General features: G+C 42.9%; 2 protein-coding genes across 4 annotated transcripts in view; one reads left to right on the top strand and one right to left on the bottom strand.

Annotated features, from left to right (window-relative positions):
* Positions 1 to 10610, bottom strand: part of ADGRA3 (adhesion G protein-coupled receptor A3) — a 182385-nt gene extending 171775 nt beyond the window's left edge. The window contains exon 1 of the mRNA XM_042855418.2: positions 10585 to 10610. Within this exon, the coding sequence (XP_042711352.1) occupies positions 10585 to 10595 (11 nt within the window). The 5' untranslated portion in view covers positions 10596 to 10610. The remainder of the gene's footprint in view (positions 1 to 10584) is intronic.
* The window catches only part of LOC101946141 (cytosolic beta-glucosidase), a 92145-nt gene that overhangs the window by 58054 nt on the left and 12502 nt on the right, over positions 1 to 21589 (top strand). The window lies entirely within an intron of this gene.

Here is a 21589-nt window from a genome sequence, read left to right as displayed (position 1 = left end):
ATTCCCAATATTCTGTTCATTTTTTTGACTGCTGCTGCATATTGAGTGGATGTTTTCAGAGAACTATCCACAATGACTCCAAGATCTCTTTCTTGAGTGGTAACAGCTAATTTAGACCCCATCATTTTATATGTATAATTGGGATTATGTTTTCCAATGTGCATTATTTTGCATTTATCAACACTGAATTTCATCTGCCATTTTGTTGCCCAGTCACCCAGTTTTGAGAGATCTTTTTGTAGCGCTTCGCAGTCTGACTGGGACTTAACTGTCTTGAGTAGTTTTGTATCATCTGCAAATTTTGCCACCTCACTGTTTACCCCTTTCTGCAGATCATTTATGAATATGTTAAATAGGACTGGACCCAGTACAGACCCCTGGGGGACACCACTATTTACTTCTCTCCATTCTGAAAACCGACCATGTATTCCTAGCCTTTGTTTCCTATCTTTTAACCAGTTACCAATCCACGAGAGCACTTTCCCTCTTATTCCATGACTGCTTACTTTGCTTAAGAGCCTTGTCAAAGGCTTTCTGAAAATCTAAATACACTAAATCCAGTGGATCCCCTTGTCCACCTGCTTGTTGATCCCCTCAAAGAATTCTAGTAGATTGGTGAGGCATGATTCCCTTTACAAAAACCATGTTGACTATTCCCCAACAAATTATGTTCATCTATGTGTCTGACAATATTGTTCTTTACTATAGTTTCAATCAGTTTGCCCAGTACTGAAGTCAGGCTTACCAGCCTGTAAATGTTGGGGTCAACTCTGGAGCCCTTTTTAAAAATTGGCATCACATTAGCTATCCTCCAGTCATTTGGTACAGAAGCTGATTTAAATGATAGGTTACTGACTACAGTTAGTAGTCCTGCAATTTCACATTTGAGTTCCTTCAGAACTCTTGGGTGAATACCAACTGGTCCTGGTGACTTATTACTGTTTAGTTTATCAATTTGTTCCAAAACCTCCTCTAATGACACCTCAATCTGGGACAGTTCCTCAGATTTGTCACCTAAAAAAAAAGTCTCAGGTTTGGGAATCTCTCTCACATCCTCAACTGTGAAGACTGATGCAAATACTTCATTTAGTTTCTCTGCAATGGCCTTATCATACTACCTTGAGTGCTTCTTTAGCATCTCTATCGTCCAGTGGCCCCACTGGTTGTTTAGCAGGCTTTCTGCTTCTGATGTTCTTAAAAAAAAAAAAAATCCTATTACTTTTTGAGTCTTTGGCTAGATGTATTTCAAAAATTTTTTTTTTTGGCCTTCCTGATTATATTTTTACACTTCATTTGCCTGAGTTTATGTTCCTTTCTATTTTCCTCACTAGGATTTAACCTCTACTTTTTAAAGGATGCCTTTTTGCCTCTCACTGCTTCTTTTACTTTGTTGTTTAGCCACGGTGGCTCTTTTTTGATTCTTTTACTGTGTTTTTTTAATGTGGGGTATACATTTAAGTTGAGTCTCTATTGTGGTGTCTTTAAAAAGTTTCTATGCAACTTGCAGGGATTTTACTTTTGGTGCTGTACCTTTTAATTTCTGTTTAACTTCCTCATTTTTGTGTAGTTCCCCTTTCTGAAATTAAATGCTACAGTGTCGGACTGCTGTGGTATTTTCCTTGCCACAGGGATGTTAAATTTAACTATATTATGGTCACTATTACCAAGCTGTCCAGCTATATTCACCTCGTGAACCTGATCTAGTGCTCCATTTAGGACTAAATCAAAAATTGCCTCTCCTCTTGTGGGTTTCAGAACTAGCTGCTCCAAGAAACAGTCATTTAAGGTGTCAAGAAACTTTATCTCTGCATCCCATCCTGAGGTGATATGTACCCAGTCAATATGGGGATAATTGAAAATCCCACATTATTATTGAGTTTTTTATTTTAATAGCCTCTCTAATCTCCCTGAGCATTTCACAGTCACTATCACCATCCTGGTCAGCTGGTCGGTAATATATCCCTACTACTATATTCTTATGATTAAATCATGGAATTACTGTCCATAGAGATTCTATGGTACAGTTTGGTTCATTCAAGATTTTTACTTCATTTGATTTTACGCTTTCTTTCACATATAGTGCCACTCCCCAACCAGCACAACCTGTTCTATCCTTCCAATATATTTTGTACCCTGGTATTACTGTGTCCCATTGATTATTCTCATTCCACCAAGTTTTGTGATGCCTATTATATCAATATCCTCATTTAATATGAGGCACTCTAGTTCACCCATCTTATTATTTAGACTTCTAACATTGGTATATAAGCACTTTAAAAACTTGTCACTTTTTAGCTGTCTCCCATTACATGATGTAATTGAATTAGACTTTTTTTCATTTGACTGTTTCTCATCAGATCCTACTTGTATTTTATCTTCCATGCTCTCCTCCTTAGTAGGACACAGAGAATCTCCATTAGTAGATCCTTCCCTAAGGGATGTCTCTGTCTGAACCACATGCCCCTCCACACCTGTCGGCTTTCCCCCAACCCTTAGTTTAAAAACTGCTTTATGACCTTTTAAATTTAAAGTGCCAGCAATCTAGTTCCATTTTGGTTTAGGTGGAGCCCATCTTCCTGTATAGGCTCCCCTGTTTCCCAAAAGTTTCCCCAGTTCCTAATAAATCTAAACCCCTCCTCCCTACACAATCATCTCATCCACGCATTGAGACCCTGCAGTTCTGCCTGTCTAACTGGCCCTGCACGTGGAACTGGAAGCATTTCAGAGAATGCTACCATGGAGATCCTGGACTTCAATCTCTTACCTAGCAGCCTAAATTTGGCCTCTGGGACCTCTCTTCTATCCTTCCTTATGTCATTGGTACCTACATGTACCGTGACCACCGGCTCCTCCCCAGCACTACACATAAGTCTATCTAGATGTCTCGAGAGATCCGCAACCTTCGCACCAGGCAGGCAAGTCACCATGTGGTTCTCCCAGTCATCACAAACCCAGCTATCTATGTTTCTAATGATCAACTCGTCCATTACTAATACCTGTCTCTTCCTAATAACTGGAGTTCTCTCCCCTGGAGAGGTATCCTCAGTGCGAGAGGATACCACAACATCATCTGGAAGGAGGGTCCCAACTATGGATTGTTTCCTTCTGCTCCAGTTGGATGTTCTCCTTCCACGAGGCTTTCATCCTCCTCAACAGTACAGAGGCTGTCAGACCAGGGGTGGGACCATTCTACTGTGTCCTGGAAAGTCTCATCTATGTACCTCTCTGTCTCCCTTAGCTTCTCCAGCTCAGCCAGCCTGGTCTCCAAAGCTCGTATATGGTCTTTGAGGGCCAGGAGCTCCTTGCACCAAATGCACAATACGCCACCTGCCCATAGAGCAGGTAATCATACATGCTGCATTGGGTGCAATAAACTGGGTAGCCCCCAGTCTGTTGCTGGACTTCTGCCTGCATTATCTTTTTACTCCTGCAGCTCATTTCTTTGTTTTTGTTTTGTTTTTATCAGGGGGTGTTTTTTGGGGGTGTTTAAGTTTAAAGAAATTAAGGAATGTTAAGTGTGTCTAGCCCCCCTCTCTCCCATTCCCCACTCTCAACTCCCTCACAAAACTCCCCTTTTAGCTGCTCCTGTTTGCTAGCTCCTCTGGTCACTTAGGAGTGGGCTTTCTAAAGCCCCGTTCTTCTGGTTAAGGGTTGATGGGTGCAAAAGGGCTTAGGGATCAAAGCCTCATTAAGAAGTTGTCAGCTCTCAGCCTTGCCTAGCAGACTGCTAATCTCAGCACCCCTACTCTCAGCACACAGTCCCCCAAACAAACAGAATACACAGTATATTTCAGTCCAGCACCAAGCACACCACAACAAACACAAACACACACACACACCAGACAATAAACTTATCCCAAGGGTCACATAACTGCTCCTCCTTCATCTGGAGAAGTCCCTCACAAAACTCCCCTATTAGCCGCTCCTGTTCGCTAGCTCCTCTCATATGCTTAAAGTTATTGTCATGGGGTTTTGTACCCAAGGGCAGCAATACTGCCTAGTGGCGATACTCCAGGCTATTTCACCCAGTGGCAAGAGTCAGTGGCTGCCTTGCCTAGTGGCTAGCATCGGTGGAAGTGTTCTCCAAAGGTGAGAGTCTCTGGCCATCTTGCCTAGTGTCTAGAATCAGTGGCAAGATCACTCCACAACTGTGGCCATCTTACCTAGCAGCAGGATCAGAGGCAAAGTCACCCAAAGGCAAAAGTCTGTTGGTGCCTCGCCTAGAAGCTAGAGTCAGTGGTATTGTCACCCCCAGTGAGAGTCTGTGGCTGCCTTGCCTACTGGCTAGGATCAGTGGCAGTCACCCAATGGTCAGAGTTTGTGACTGGGGTTGAGGAACCCAAGCCCACCCTGCTCCACTGGATTCCAAAGCAGGGCCCTTCAAAATAATGGTTCCAATACATGGCCTGGGGCAGATGCCCTTATGCCGGTTCCCTGGGTCACTTCCTACCCCTGCTTCTGTGCCACCCCTCTGTCTTAGTGTCCCCTTTGGAGTCCTCTTGGGTCATTCTCCAGAGTGTCTTCCCCTTTCGGCAGTGGCTTGTCATCCTTGGCCGCTGCAGTTGAAAGGCCTGCGGTGGCTTGACTATGCAGTGCAGTCCCAATCACTTGGAGCCCCAGCAGCTTCTCTACAGGAGGCTGCAGCACCCAACTCTTCTCCTGCTTGATACATCCAGACTGAGCTGAGTTGCTCCTTTTGAATTCTCCCTCCACTGGGAGCATGCTCTGCAGGAATGAGGGGATGTGGCTTCCTGCATCCAGAGCAACTCCTTAAGCCTCACCTCACCGTGTGGGGTTGGTACACCCATCACAGTTATGCATATGCATAAGGGCTGTGTTAAATCAATGCCTATGTTTGTTCAGTGCCAACCATGATGTATCCCATTTTGTTTGAGGGCTCTGTATAGTACAACAATATAGATGTTAAATACAATAGAGCCCCTATTTTACAAATTAACTGGGACTGAGGAGTTCATAAAATTGAAAAGTTCATAAAACTGAGCATCTCGGAATTACACTAGCTAGATTGCATTTGCCAAATGGTGCACTGCATTGCTCCTTGTCCTTCAAACCACTGCAAGGTGAATTCCAATGCACTGAAATCATTGGAATTTGAAGGGATGTTGCCTTGTTCTCCAACATCACTTTCGTTATGTGATTTAAAAAAAAGTTCCCATCAGGAAAAATTGATTTCAATGGGAATTAGGCACCTAAGTACTCTGAAAATCTCACTAGGCACCTGTCTGCATCTCTAGACCCCTACATATGTTTTAATTCTTTAAATTCTTTCCTGGCCTCTTCCACTGAATGCCTCCATGCATTAGAAGCCTAAATCTCATTCAAAGTCAGTGGGATTTAGGGTCATCAGTGCCTAAGTCACTTTTGAAAATGAGACTTAGGGTATGTTTACACTATGAAATTAGGTTGATTTTATAGAAGTCGAGTTTTAGAAATTGATTTTATACAGTCAATTGTGTATGTCCTCACTAAGCGCATTAAGTTGGCGGAGTGCATCCTCACTACTGTGGCTAGCATTGACTTATGGAGCGGTGCACTGTGGGTAGCTATCCCACAGTTCCCACAGTCTCCACCACCCATTGGAATTCTGGGTTAAGCTCCCAATGCCTGATGGGGCAAAAACATTGTCGCGGGTGGTTTGGGTATATGTCATCAGTCGCCCCTCCCTCCGTGAAAGCAACGGCAGACAATCGTTTTGCGCCAGACACCAGGGCGATTAGAAGAGCACAGCAAGGTGCGCTGCACATCAGAGAGGCTTTGAAAATCAGTTTATGACTGGCCAGGCTTCGGTGTGACAGTTGTGTGTGTTTCTCCTTGATGCAAACCCATCCCCTTTGTTGATTTTAATTCCCTGTAAGCCAACCACGCTCCCCCCTTCGAAATAAAGTAAATATTGTTCTGAAACCATGCATTCTTTCTTTATTAATTGATTTATTAATTAAAAAATTAATTTATTAATTTAAAAAAATGAGATAATGGACAAGGTAGCCCAGGTAGGGTGGGGGAGGAGGAAAGGACAAGGTCACATTGCTTATTGTAGCCACACTGTTTGAATGACAGCCTTCTGATACTTAGGCCATCCTTGCAGTGGAGTGGCTGGGTGCCCGGAGCCTCCCCCCCCGCATTCTTGGGCGTCTGGGTGAGGAGGCTATGGAACATGGGGAGGAGAGTAGGCAATTATACAGTGGATGCAGTGGGCGTCTGTGCTCTTGTTGGCTTTCCTGCAACTCCAACAGATGCTTGATTATGTTCGTTTGCTCCCCCATTAGCCTCAGCATCGTGTCCTGCCTCCGTTCTTCGCGCTCACTTAATTCTTTCCTGGCCTCTTCCACTGAATGCCTCCATGCATTAAGCTGTGCCCTATTAGTGCAGGAGAACTGCATGAGCTCGGAAATCATGTCATTGCGAGTGCGTTTTTTTCACCTTCTAATCTGCGATAACCTCAGGGACGGAGATGATAGGGGGAGCGTAGAAACATTCTATGCTCTACAATTCTGGGGGGACTGCATGGTCACCTGTGCTGCTGAATTCACCATGCTGATCAAACAGGAAGTGAAATTCAAAAGTTCCCGGGGCTTTTCCTGTGTACCTGGCTAGTGCATTGGAGTTCAAAGTGCTGTCCAGAGCGGTCACAATGGAGCACTCTGGGATAGCTCCCGGAGGCGAATACCATCGATTTGCATCCGCACCACCCCAAATTCGACCCAGAAAAGTCGATTTTAGTGCTACTCTCCTCGCTGGGGAGGAGTACAGAAGTCGATTTTAAGAGCCCTTTAGGTCAACAGAATGGGGTTGGTTGTGTGGACTCATTCATTTTTAAATCGACCTAACGTGGCTAAATTCGACCTAACCCTGTAGTGTAGACCAGGCCTAAGGCTATTAAGTCACAGAGGTACTTTTGCAAACTTTACCCAGATAGACTAAAGAGTAGACAACAAAAGGACTGATATGCTGAAGTCCAACATTTAGGTGCCACTGAGATCCTAAAAATGTCCACTTAACTGCCACCTAACTCTGTAGCCACCTAAAATCCTTAGGTGCCGACAAGTCAGCTGGTAAAGTCTCTTGGGACTTCTGAATCTGCCAATGAGCATGTGCACAGCTAACTCAGGCACCCCTGCGCCTAGACCCATACCCAAGCCTCAATGGGTGTGACAGATTAACCCCACCTTCTGAGATGCCACCTGATGTACTAGGGTTTCACTGAGCCCCTCCTGCTCCACCAGCCTGGATTCCCTCTCTCTGTTTTGCTGAATTAGGCTCTCCGGCCTCTTGCAGCACACACGGGTAGGACTACACCCAGGTGCAGACACAGATTAAAGTCATCTCTGTGTGAGAGGATTCACCCAGCACTCACATGGGACAATAAACCCAAAATAATATTGTCTTGCAGTATAGAAAGATCTGCACAGTGCAGACTCATAAAAATTTGCCTCCCCCCTCAATGTGAAGAGAGATATGCACAACTTTTTGCCTCTCCAGTTATAAATTGCACAAACAGGATTTAATAATAAACAAAACAAAATGTATTAACTATAAAAGGCAGATTTTAAGTGACTATAAGGGATAGCAAACAGAACAAAGCAGATTACTGAGCAAATAAAACAAAACAAAAAACATGCATACTAAGTTTAAGATCTTAAAGAGACTGGTTTCAAGAAGTAATTTCTCACCCTAAATGTTATTTTAGGCAAGTTGCAGAGTTTCTGTAGCTTAGAGTTCCAGTTATTTCTTCTTACAGACTGGATGCATGTCTCAGTCTGGACTCACCCTTGCCTTTCCCCTCAGGTTAGTTCCTTTGTCTCTTCAGGTATTTTCAGCACTTTCTTCTGGGATAGGCAATGAAGGAGAGTCTAGATTAACCCCCTCCCCTGCTTTAAAAAGGATTTACCTGAGGCGGGAAGCCTTTGTTTTATCCCCTACAGAGGAAAAGTACCAGCAGTGTCCAAGGCGGTATTTTGTATCAGGTGATCTTATCACCTGACCTTGCAGTGTCAAAGCAACTATGAAACCAGGTTTATTTGCAATGTCCACAGGAAGGAACACCAGGCAGACGGGAGATCCACATCTTTTTCTAATGGCCCATTATGTCTGATTGCTTACTGTCTGGTGGGCGTTTCCCCAAGTACACACACAGTTGTAATTGTTACATAGTCAATATTCCTAACTTCAGATACAGAAATGATACATGCATACACACTGGATAATCAGATTTAGTAAATCATAACCTTTCCAATGATATCTTACATGAGCCATCTTGCATAAAGTATATCTTCGTTATGCCATATTCATATCATAACCATAATTCTATGAAGAGTATGCGGTGTAACGTCACAGTGGGATCCTCAAACCGGGCGTTCCCCTGCCTATCTCACCTGTGTGGCCCAAACTGGTAGGCATACTCAGAGGATGCATAAACTGAGGAGGAGATGGTGCTGCTTGCTTCCCCCCTTTATCATCTTAAGCCCAATGGTGAGAGTACCCACACAAGATGTAGGATACCTGGGTTCAATTTCTCCTTCTGCCTGAGATGGAGAAGGGATTGGCCCACCTGCCTGGAGAGTGCTCTAACCACTGGCATATAGACTACTCAGTTGGGGATTGCTCTCAGTCTCACCTGTTGAAACTGTTCCCCTTTGTATAAATAATTAGTCACTGGATCAGAGTGAAAGAGAATGATAAACTATCCCAATTGTCAGGGCACTCACTGGGGCAGTGGACAGACTCATTGTTCCAGTTCTCCTGCACCCGTGAATGAAGGCAGATGAAGCCATTCAGAGTGGCAAACAAGGGAATTTGGATCTTTATTCAGCCCACTTCTTTTAGTGGTGGAAAGAGTGAGTGAGAGAGAAAGGAGAGATTCAGGAGTGCTATAGAGACAAATTATTATGTATTTGGAAAAATCAATGTTTTGAACCAATTGGATGTTTGTTTGATAAATTGCTACCTACATTTCATACTAGTTACTTTTTGTGATGTTTTTGTGATATCCTATTTCACTGCTTGCTTTAATGAGACTTATTGTTATTCCAAAGGTCTCAAGATGATGTAAATGCAAGTGTACATAGAGAATATTACAATGTCAAAATGAAGCAAAGTCATTGCAGTTCTATGTATATACTGTTATAGTGTCAAGATAAAATGAAAAGAAACCACATTGATCAATAAAGCAAAGTATCAGAAGTGATTGGATAAAATGCAAACAATGCATTATCTCTAATGAAGCTTTACTAATATTAAATGAAAATAACAACTGTAGTATGGTGTTATGGCTGAGAATTTGAACTCCCAAATGTCAGGGCATGTAAAGCCATGATTTCCACAATATTTGTAACTCAGACACATTGCATGTATATGTTACATCTATGCCCTAACTGTATATACATACAATATTACCTACTTTATAATTTCTGTGGGAGTCATGCCTTTACATATTTTGGTTGCTCTGTTCAAATTCTCAACCATAACAATACTTTAGTTTATTTTCATTGAAGTTGCTCTCGTTAAAAGATTTTACACAATTTTATATAATAATAAATAGCAATCTTAATTTGTAGATTTCAAAGCACTTTACAGAGCCAGGTAATTATTTCAATCTCAATTTTGTAACTGGGGAAACACAAGCAGTGAAAGTGCAAAGTAACTATCCCTAGGTCAAGAAGCAGATCAGTGGCAGAATGGAAACAAAACCTTGGTTTCCTGATTCTGATCTAGTGCCCTAACCACTGACCTATATGGTATGTATGTGAGTATAATATATAACTGAGATATAGATATTTATATACACAACATGCATTTTAAAATAAACACTTGTTTATTTCAGAGTGTGGTGGTCCAGATATACACACTGTATTAGAATGTCTTCATCTTACTGTATTAAAAATATTGAGAGGAAAAATCACATACTGCACCTGCATAATAGCTGAAAATTAAATACATATTTTTTTAACATGTGAAAAGCACTTTTCCTCAGTGAAGCAAGGTGGATGTTTACACGGCATATTTTTGGGAATTATTAGGTTTATTAGACTAGAATAATTTGCCTACGGAAGGGTAGAAGAATCCCCATTTCTGAGTCTTTGAAAATAAACCTGGCAAAAGGTATTAGAATATATATAGTAAGGTGCAATCCATCACAGGTGAGGGGATAAACAAGATATTGTAAATCTTTCTTATCTTAGTTTGTATGATTATATAATTCTCTGCACAAAACAATTTGAAAAATTTGAGTTGGAAAAATACCTTTTTTACTCCTTCTTCATGCTGGGATAATCAAAAACTAGACAAATGGAGTTTTGCCAAACTTTGCAAAAGAATATCTTTGGGAAGAAGAAATAAAAATAAAAAAGAGTTTCAATCTAAAGGGTAATTAAATTCTTCATATCTATAAATGCTTGAAAAGAAGGCTTACTTCTCCATACAATTTCCCTACAACAGTGTTACAATTAAATATGGTTTCTCCTGATTATCCCCTGCTGGGAGGAATTTTTTCTTGTTGCACTATTTTATTTTGTAAAAGTGAAGCCTTTAAAGATCATTTTTACGGTAATTTTATAGTCTACTCACAGTTTATGCATCCCTGGGTGTTAGTCAGCACATACGCACAATGTGAAATTGGCTGGGAGCACCACAGAACCACTGAATACTCTTTTAAAGAAAAAATTGGGTGGAAAAAATTATAGGAGAGAAATAAAATAAAGCTGCAGCAGAAGAACTTAACAACTGGCATGAGAGGCATTTTCTGGTGTAGTGCTCAAGGGGTTAATGTGGCGTGTAAATTATGCAGCTGCATGTTACTCTAGGTCACATCCAGGAAAAGAAGAAACTGAGATGGCTGTTAAAAGCAAGGATCAGGGTCAAACATTCATCTTACGATCTTTAATGGAAAGAATGCATGGAAATTTCCCCACCCAGTTGGTATTTATTTCAGTCATTAGAAATAAGCTTCTGACTCTGGCATGTGATGTAGAGGGCACACTTTGGACTGCCTTCCCAGTGCCAACAGTTCTGCATAATGAAAAAACTGAACATTAAATAAGGCTGTTTGTAAATCATAAATCTCTTCTTTCAATAAAGCATTGTTTGCACTGCCAAAATTCTAGGTCTTGCCAGATGTATTGGGGTTTGGGTGACATTTGGCACAAAATGATTCAATCAAGGAACAAAGTTTGTAGAAATTAGTGGTTACAGGTGTTTTGGGGGTGCTTTGGTTAAGCAACAACAAAAAAGTTTTCAATTAAAAAAAGAAGGGGGTCAATTATAGTCCTTATAAGTCTTAATTGTTTCAATACTTTAAAAATATAATCAAAAGATCAAGATATAGAAGTGTAATAACATACAGTACTTCGTATACTCAATTTCTTACTAAGAAACTTCGTAAGGGATGTTATGAAAAGCTTAAATATAGGTAGAGAGAGTCTACACTTATAGAGAAGTAAATTTTACCTATTCTATATGAGGAATCCCAGTAAATAGCAAGGCTGCTTGAAAAAAAGTAAATAGAGCCAGTGCCTTCAATGAAGTTCTAGTCTAGTGTAACATAATACCACCTAAATGGACTAATACAGCCAAATTAATAAGAATCCTTGTGCTACAGCAGCTGAAGCATCCATGTAGTCTTCAAGGTTATCCCCATGCACAGTGCAGAAACCAGTCTAAAGATTACCGTGGAATGAATAACCATGGCAAAGTCTAGAGCCAGAGATATATCCCAAGTGTCTTACTTACGTACAGAAAGGGGGGAAAGTGCTTTTGGCTTCTGACACCACTTAAGACTTTAGTAGCAGGAATTCAAAAGCACTCACACACTGTAGACCACTTCTGATTGCAATTCTGTACTGTACGGCCCTATGTATCTTGGATCATGAGTCTCAGAATCAGGGCCGGCTCCAGGCACCAGCTCAGCAAGCAGGTGCTTGGGGCGGCCAACCGAGAGGGGCGGCAGGTCCGGGTCTTCCGCGGCGGGTCCCTCGCTCCCTCTTGGAGCGAAGGACCAGCCGCCGAATTGCCACCGAAGACTAAAGCGGCAGCGGTAGAGCAGATTGTGATCACGTCTTTTTTTCTTTTTTTTTTCCTTTTCTTTTTCTTTTTGCTGCTTGGGGCGGCAAAAACCCTAGAGCCAGCCCTGCTCAGAATGTCTGCCTTCTTCAGATGTACTGCTCCAGCAGTTTAGAGTTGAAGTAAACAATCCCCAGATTCTACATTCTGCCTTTGTCTCAACTTCTAAGGGTTTTGGAGGAGGGCCCTTGACTCTGGAATGTTTGCTTCTCTGGTTCACAGAGCCAGAGTTTGATCTTAGGGCATGGTACAAGGCCAATCTATTTCCTCAGACTTTTGCCAAAGGGAGAGAGAATTGGGTTAAATACTGCATGTGCATCCTGAGGCTTTTAAGATTGGGTTCATTTTATAAACCAGTATAAAATAAGCTTATCAAATCCACCCTTCATTTTTACCCCTTTGGATACGATGGAACCTTTCAGACTTCTTCTTGCTTATATTCTTTTCCCTGCTAGTGTCAACCAACTTGGCCAAGAGTGGTGATTTGGCAAGTTCCACAAGCTGGGCCACACTTACCAGCAGGCCCATCCTGGTTTCCCTCAGCAACTTTAATTATCCATGTTTTACAGTGTGCTGATATTCAGGAGAGTCAAGATGGGCAAACAGGGGACCCCTTGGACCACCAGGAAGGGTCACAATCTAGATAGTACCACTCTAAGCCTGTTTGGGTGCAATATTACAAGTATATCTTATCCACGCCACCCTCCCTTTGCAATTTTTGCAACTGTCCCCAACCAGGCAGGCTTCCTCATAGGGCCTGACCTGAGACTGCCTCTGTCTACCCCCATTTACAAGTGTGGGCTACTGTGACCACTCACACATTATGAAAGTGTAATATTGAGAGATAGCATTGAAGCACCCATTGGAATTCTAGGCCCTGCTTCTTCAGAATAACAGGGAAAGATGTGCCCCAGTAGCACACTGCTGTTGGTCCTAACCTGCCTTCCCTTCTGACACCCATTATAATATATGCAGTCAGTGATAGGTTTTTAAATGACTGTAACAGCTTTATTTTTTAGCACTGAAATTTTAAAAGGGATTATCACATTCAACAAACTTTTAAAACTAGAATCCTAATATTATAAGACCCAAGATTGGGGCTTTGATCATTTTCCTTGGGAAACTATTCCACACTAATACGTATCACTGCAAGAAATTTATTCTGTTATTCAGTGTAATTTTCCCTTTCCTTAATTTCATCCTATTATTCTTACTTCTACTCCAACATACCACACTAAATAATGTCTCTCCCTCTTTTGTGTTTACACCCCTCAACTATTTGTAGACTGTTTCCTCTCCTTCAACCTTAGTCATCACTTAAACAAGCTGTACATATTTGTCTTTTTTAAGTTTTCCTCATAAGTCATTCTCACCATCCCAAATCATTTTTGTTTTTCTCTGAGCTCCATCCAATTTCTCAATGTCTTTCTGGAAACATCATGCCCAGAACACAAGACAACATTTGCACCAGAGCTGCATAGAGAGTGACTGTTGCCTCATTGCTCTGACAGGTGATATATTTGTTTATGCAGTCTGATTTTGCAAGCTCATGTCTAATTTATTGTTCACTATTAAATTCAACATTGTGAATTTAAATGCAAAACCTTTAATGCCTACCCAACCCACCCCTCCTCCGTGTATTGTGCTAAACATCCTCTCATGTCCTCATGCACATAAGCACAAACCACACTCCTCATTCACACCCATTACCACACCAACCTTAACTCTTCCCTCCATCTCTTGTCCTCTCTACACATGGGCAGAAGAACCCCTCTCATGTTCTAAATAACAGCTTGATATATATATGGCCAAAACCTCCCTCTGTGTGTGGGCAAAAGAGCCTCACTACAGCAATCTTCCAGTGTAGGCAGGAGAACCAGCTATATTTTCCATATAGGCCACAAACCCACTTGCTCTGATCTTGAGACCCTACCCCTGCTCACACCCCTGATACATCAGGGTAGGTTGGGAGGAGATTTATATTATTTCCCAAAATATCTTTGTCATGCCTGTATGCAAGTAGTAGTGAAGTTTGGTATGGCAATGGGGTCGAGGGGTAGAGGCAATGGGTTTCTCTTGAGAATTGGATTATGTGAGGAAGCATAGACTTAGCAGTGAAACTCTTAATTGACTATTACATGACTGTGAGAATTTCACCATGTCAACTTAACTTTGTGTTAACACAATTTTTTCTTTTCTGTGGGAATTTATATGAAGATAAAAAAGTTATCAAACTGTGATCAAAGACAGAAATATGTCTGTAGGTCTTCACAAGCATTCACTTCCCTTCAAACTCCGTGTCTATCACCAGAGCTCACTTGTGTTTTCCATTTATTCTGCATCTTCCCCGTCTCTCAATTCTTGTGGGTGTATAATATACACTATATATACTGTACAAGAACTGTAAACTGGAGATGGCAGTGTTCTGCTACATCCATTCCGGATTCAGTTTTAGTCCTGGAAAGTCCACTTTAATTCTTTCAGCCCTAATCTACTGATTTTAAATCAGCTAAGCATGTTGGAAGGTTATAATTGGAAAGAAAGATTAAAATGATATGAAAAAATGTCTGTACTTAAACAAAAAGCTTTTCTGGAACCTTAGTTTTATTAATATACATGATGTTTATAAATTACTGTATATATATAAAAAACCCATCTAGGATAACATCAGTTCTGTATGCAACAAAGGCAAGTCTTGTTCTAATGCAAGAGAGACATCCCTCTTAGTCAGGGATAGATAGGAGATATGAATATGCTGCATGGTTGCTGTTTTTTCAGAAGTCTTCAATATATCTACAATCTATAGGCTGTAAAAAGAAAGCACTGTGTTTTAGCTGCCCTGCTAGTAATAACCTTAGCCCTGCTCCAGAGGTGACCTCTCTTTCCCTCCTGGGGTGAGAAGTAGTTCACTCTGAGTACTGAACAGAGACTGCTAGTCTTGCAGAATTCTAATTGTGAGAGATTTTGCAGGAGCAGAAGATTAGTTGTAGCTGAGCTAGAGGAATAAGTCTGTTATAAGATTCAGTTATAAGATTCCCTGTGCTTAAACACAACCCTGACTATTCGATCCATGGTACAGGGTACCAGAAAAAAGAATGAAATCGTGGTATGTCTTTTTTTAATCTAACCAGTCCAAGTATTTAGTGTGTCAGAAGCTAAAATACACTAGAACATAGATCTGTCAAAGTAATATATCTATTCAAATTTTCAAATTACATCTTTTCTTTACTGACTCAAAGTGTAGGACCAAATTTATCCGGTGATGTAAATTGGTGCCTTTCTATTGCCGTCACTAATTTACACCAGCAAAGAATTTGGCACATATTTCCCTTAAAAAAAAAATCTTAATCCTTGTAACTTCTTGCAATGGCAGTCTCCAAACACCCCAACTGGGCTGTATGAAGTCTGTTGGAGTAAAAGCCCTATTAACAAGTATAGCTGTTTTGTTCAACTAGTAATTTGTTTAACAGGTTTCCACTGCAACTGCTAAACGATTTCACTTTAAAGGATGCTGTGAAAGTTAATTAAAAACATTCATTAGGGTTTTAATAATTCCTTAGAGGCTTGAAACTCAAATCTGTTTTCATACCAAAAATAATTTTCCTCTTGCCTTCCTGCACTTCCTGGCTTGTGGGATGTTATTGTAGGGTAACTAATGAGTGCTGCTGAAGTGCTAGCAAAGTTTTCACCCCTTGCTTTTAGAAATAGAGCTTTAATATATTTGATTGGCAGTGGAGGAAATAATTGTTCTAAAATCAAATTGATGTATTTAAAATAGATCTGTTATAAGGGGACAAAAAGAAATGTCAAGTTCTGAGTGTTATTTGTGACAGTGTCCCTTTAAGGAATCAGTTTTCATATCACAATGGGAAAAGATGTATGCCCTTACCCATTCAGTATAACCATTGAGATGTTACGTTCTCTACTTTCATCTTTTCAGAAATGCAAAGGAGGTATTCCATATTTTCTTTTGCTAAATTTATCTGAAAATCTAGACACAGGGAATGTAGTAAAATGAGAAACCCCCCCAAACCCCAATCTTTTATCTACTCAGTTCAGACATATTTTATTAGCATGTTTGCATAATGTTAGTAGCATTGCAGGATTTTATGGTGACCTTAAAGTAATTGGGGGAGTTCCCTCAGTTACACCAATACAACTCTCTTGACTCCTCTGGAATTGTAAAGTGTAGTGGATTGGTGGTCGTCCCTCCTGGTCCCTCAGGCTCAGATGGACGCCACTCTGCCTAATCCGGCACAGCGGTCAAAAGTCAATTAGCAAGGATTAGCAAATCACCAATCTATAACCCTATCCTAGTCTCCTGGCTAGGACGGAAAGCACATACAGTCCATTGCTCTGGCCCTCTGGGCAGGGATGGAGCAAGGAGCAGGATTTAGCCTGGCCTCCTGGCTAGGGCAGATAACAAATGCAGTCAGGCTCAGCCCTCTGGGCAGGGCAGCACAATAGCAGGAACCTAATTGGACAGCAGTCATGGCAGCTGCTCCACGGCTGGGGGTTGTTGAAACTCGGTCCCTGCTCCAGGGGGCCAGCAGCAAGGCAGAGGGGGTATGTTTTTTCCCCTGGTTCTTGCCCAACTGAGTTGGTGAGCCCACCTCTTATACTTCCTGTTCCACCTCTCTCGCCAGTGTGAGGGCGGGACCCGGCATGGCTCTGCCCACCAGGGGCCAGAAAATGGTTCCTTTCCCGCAGGCTCAGAGGGAGGCCACGCTGCCTCACTACACCCTCCCCTTCCAAAATCCAGCTGTCGGTCCCCGGGGCTGGCATCCTCGCTTTCCCCCCCAAGTGTGACAGAAAGGCCACATTCGCATTGTTCTTACCCACTCAGTGAAAGCGTGTGGCTGGAGGGTGAGGTACGAGTGCATCAATCTGGTGTTGGTTCCCCTCATAGTGGACAGCCAACTCAAGGGGGCATGGTCCATTTTCAGCACAAAGGGGCCACTTAGGAAACAGTACCACTTGATGGCGAGGGCTTCCTTTTCAATGACAAAGTAGTTTCTCTCTCACCTCCTGGGAGAGGATGGCCCTGAGTCCCACCTCAGAAGCATCCGTCTGGACGATGAATTTGCAGTTGAAGTCGGAGCTAAAGAGCACTGACTCTTGGCATAGGTGGTCTTTGAGGGTCTGGAAGGCATCCTTGCACTTGACAGACCACCACACCCATCGTGGGCTGTCCTTGGTCAGGAGCTCGGTCTTGGGGGCTGCGATCGAGGCAAATTGAGAATGAACTGTTGATAATATCCAGCTAGCCCCAAGAACTGCTTTACCTGTTTCTTTGTGGTTGGAGCCAAGCAGGCCTTCAGTGCTTGGACCTTCCCCATGAGGGGGTGTACTTGATCTTGCCTCACCACCCAATCCAGTACTTCTTCAGGTTTTGCAGTTAGCCCAGCAGCTCGCAGGACCCGAAGAGCGGCTGCCACTTGTTTCAGATGGTTTTCCCAGTGGTGGCTGTACACTACTACATCATCTAAATAGGCCACAGCATACTTGGTATGGGGCTTCAGGAGGCAGTCCATCAGCTGCTGGAACATCATGGGGGCTCCATGAAGGCTGAAAGGCATCTGGGTGAATTGATAGAGCACAGTTGGGGTGGCAAACACATTCTTCTCTCTGGAGCAAGGGGAATCTGCCAGGAGCCCTTTGTGAGATCAAGAGTTGCGATGTTCTGGGCCTCACTGAGCCAGTTGAGGAGTTCATTGATTCAGGGCACCGGGTAGGCATCGAACTTGGAGATCTCATTCACCCTCTGGAAGTCGATGCAGAATCAGAGGGTCCCACTGGGCTTCAGGACCAGCATGATGGGACTGTGCCACTCGCTCAAACCGCAAAATGACCTCTAGCTGTACCATTGCCTGTACCTCCTTCTCCACAACCTCCCGCATCCATCATAGGAGAGGCCACGTGGTTTCCCGGACTACCTCTCCTGGGCTTGTCAGGACACTGTGTCGGACGAGGGTGGTTTGGCCTGGTATGGCAGTAAAGGGCTTGGGAAAGGTCTTTCACAGGCTCCAGGCTTGTTTTTGCTGCTCCCATTGTGAGGGTGTCCCCCTAATTGTGTTTTTTCAGGATCAATTGTCTTGGGGACCTGCAGACCCAGATCCAATTCGGGGGGGCGGGGGAGGAATGGGGTAATCAGCAGACCCTCTTGCTCTCACCATGGGTCAGGAAGTTCACCTGATAGATCTGTCTTTTCTTCTGTCAGTCCAGTTGTCTAAGCTCATATATAATTGGGCCCATTCAGCAAATTACCTCATAGGGGCCTTGCCAGCAGGCCAGGAGTTTTGACTCCTCCGAGGGGAGCAGGAGGAGTACCCAGTTGCCAAGCTCGAAGGTGCAAATCTGGGCTCCCTGGTTGTAGGTCTGCTCTTGTGCCCCCTGGGCAGCTCCTTTGCCAGATCCCCAGCTCAGGTCAGGCACCCCTCTAATTGGCAGACATACTGTAAAAGCTCCTGGACCGGTGACAGGGTGTTTTCCAAGGCTTCCCTCATTAGGTCTAACAGCCCTCGGAGTTGGCAACCATACAGTAGTTCAAAGGGAGAGAACTTCATGGAGGACTGGGGCACCTCCCTAATGGCCAAAAGTATGGGCAGGGATCAGCTGGTTCCACTAGCAGAACTCCTGTGTGGGAAACATACGGAGCATCTCCTTTAGCTTCCTGTTGAAGCATTCAACCAGCCCATCTGTCTATGGAGGCCATCACTCCTCCAGGGCTGTGGCTGGGCAGGGAGCCAGCGACAAGGCAGAGGCATCCAACTCCTTCCCTGGTTCTCTCGCCCAACTGAGCTAGAGGCTCCACCCCTTAGACTTCCTGTTCTGCCTCTCTGCATCCAGCATGAGGGGGCGGGCCCGGCCTGGGTCTGCCCAAAGGGGGTAGAAAGTGGTTCCTCCCCCTCAGGCTCGGAGGGAGACCACACGGCCTCACTACACACAGGTATAGCGGGGGCAGAACTTGGCTCTGTAACTTTTTTCAGACTGGGTTCACTGATTTTGAAGTCACTTGAATTATGATGTTAGGAAAAAGTTGTGGCCTGCAGATCTCTGACATGACACATGGATGAAAATACCAATTAAAGTAATGGGTATTTTGCCATTAATTTCAGTGTGACCAGAACTTAACCCCAGGTGAATATAAAATCTGTTCAATAGTTATGCTATATTTTCCATCTGTGCCTCACAAATGGAAATAAATATCTTTTGACTCTCAGTAAACGTTCAGCATTTGGAACTTCCCTACAGACTTTCCTTTGGCGGTATTTACTGTTTCCTTCAAGGGACAGACAAACCTATTTCAAATGTTTAAACGTTCTTTAGACTACGATCACAATTCTATCTGGGCTATTTTTGCCTGTGACACCCTTTTGATAGCAAGCCAGGTTTAACTTCACTGCTCTACAGCCAAAATGCTTCTGAAATAAATGTAGTCAAACTTTACTAATTCTGGGTCACTGAGAACGAAAATGATGCTTAAAATTGTTGATTGGCTCTAGTTTTCAAGATATGCTATTGGGTCAGCATATACGACCCTTGACTTGGAAATGGCGGAGGATAAGTGAGTTATAAAGGGAAGGGATCTCAATTTAAACCAGAAATGACTAAAATACATCTTTGACTGGATCTATGAATAAATCTATGACTGGGTTTGGACAGTACTTGCTTTTTAGGCAAAACAATGAATGATGCAATCTGAAGCTGATATTGCGTCATACATTATCTGAATTGCATCATATTATTCCTAGAAGTCATGGATGATGCAATCATAACGAAGCTTACATTGCTCTGCTGAACAAATTGCCCTATATCAGCTCTAGAAATCATACAGTGTTGTGCTCTCTTATTTGTCAGTGTTTGATTTTGCAAAGGGACACATTTCTGTTTAGCCAAAGTGAGCAGAGATGCCTCGTACTTGTGTGAACAGTGCAGATAACTTCTGCTATGTTTGTGGTGAAGTGGCTTTTGCATCACAAAAGCGAAGTATAACCACTATGGTTAAGAAAGCCTATCACCTTTATTTTGGCTGCAAAATTGGAGATCAGGACAAGAGGTGGGCCAAACATATATGCTGCAACACTTGTGCAACAAATCTTCGCCAGTGGTTGAACAGGAAAAGGAAATCTATGCCTTTTGCAGTGCCAATGATTTGAAGAGAGCCAACAGATCATACCAGCAATTGTTACTTCTGCATGGTGCCTCCAGTTGGGAAAGGTGTGTCAAAGAAGAAAAAGTGGACTGTGCATTATCCAAACATTCCATCAGCTATACGCCCAGTACCCACGGAGAAAGACTGCCGGTTCCTGATGCACAAGAATCATTCTCACTTGAGTCAGACGAGGAAGAGGATGAAACTTCTGGTCCTGAACCATCAATGTCACAGGACCCACATTTTCTCCCATCCTCCTCTGAACCACACCTCATAACACAAAGTGAACTGAATGACCTTGTCAGGGATTTGGAACTACCCAAGAGTAAGGCACAGCTGTTGGGCTCCAGACTACAGCAGTGGAATCTCCTGGCAGGTGATGTTAGGGTTTCCATGTTCCGTGACTGTCAAAAGGATCTTGTCCCATTCTTCTTCATGGAAGGTGATCTTGTAGCCTGCAACAACATCGATGGTGTGATGGCAGCCCTCAACATCATTCACGATCCAGATGATTGGAGACTGTTCATTGATTCATCCAAGACGAGTCTTAAAGCTGTTTTACTGCATAATGGCAACGTTTTGCCATCAATTCCAGTTGGTCATGCAGTCCATATGAAGGAAACCTATGACAACATGAAACAACTTTTGAGGTGCATAAACTATGACCAACATCAGTGGCAGCTTTGTGGCGATTTGAAGGTTGTTGCTCTCTTGCTTGGTCTGCAGACTGGATACACAAAGTACTGCTGTTTTCTCTGCGAATGGGATAGTCGTGCAAGAGATTCCCACTACATCAAGAAAGATTGGCCAGTCCTACAGTCAGTGGAGCCTGGGAGGAAAAGTGTTCAGCATCTACCACTTGTTGAATCAAGGAAGATTTTGTTACCACCCTTACACGTCAAGCTGGGTCTGATGAAGAACTTTGTCAAGGCCATTGACAAAACACAATCAGCTTTCAAGTACCTCCGTGGAAAATTTCCAAGGTTAAGTGAAGCTAAGATAAAGGAAGGTGTCTTTGTTGGTCCTCAGATTCATGAACTTCTTCGAGATGATGCATTTGACCATTCACTGCGTGGCAATGAAAAGACGGCATGGAAAGCCTTCCAGTTAGTGGCAATACATTTTCTCAGAAACAACAAGGCAGACAACTACAGGTTGTTGGTGGAAAACCTCCTCAAGGCATACAAAAGCCTTAGTTGCACAATGTCACTAAAGATACATTTTTTGCACTCTCATCTAGATTTTTTTCCACCGAACTGCAGAGCAGTGAGCGACAAGCACGGCGAGCGATTTCACCAGGACATTGCAACAATGGAGAAACGCTATCAGGGCAAATGGAGCCCCTCAATGCTTGCAGAT

The sequence above is a fragment of the Chrysemys picta genome, chromosome 5 (assembly GCF_011386835.1).
Source record: "Chrysemys picta bellii isolate R12L10 chromosome 5, ASM1138683v2, whole genome shotgun sequence".
Taxonomy (NCBI): Eukaryota; Metazoa; Chordata; order Testudines; family Emydidae; genus Chrysemys; species Chrysemys picta.
The sequence above is the reverse complement of the archived record's forward strand: the minus strand, read 5'-3'. Positions and strand labels throughout refer to the sequence as shown.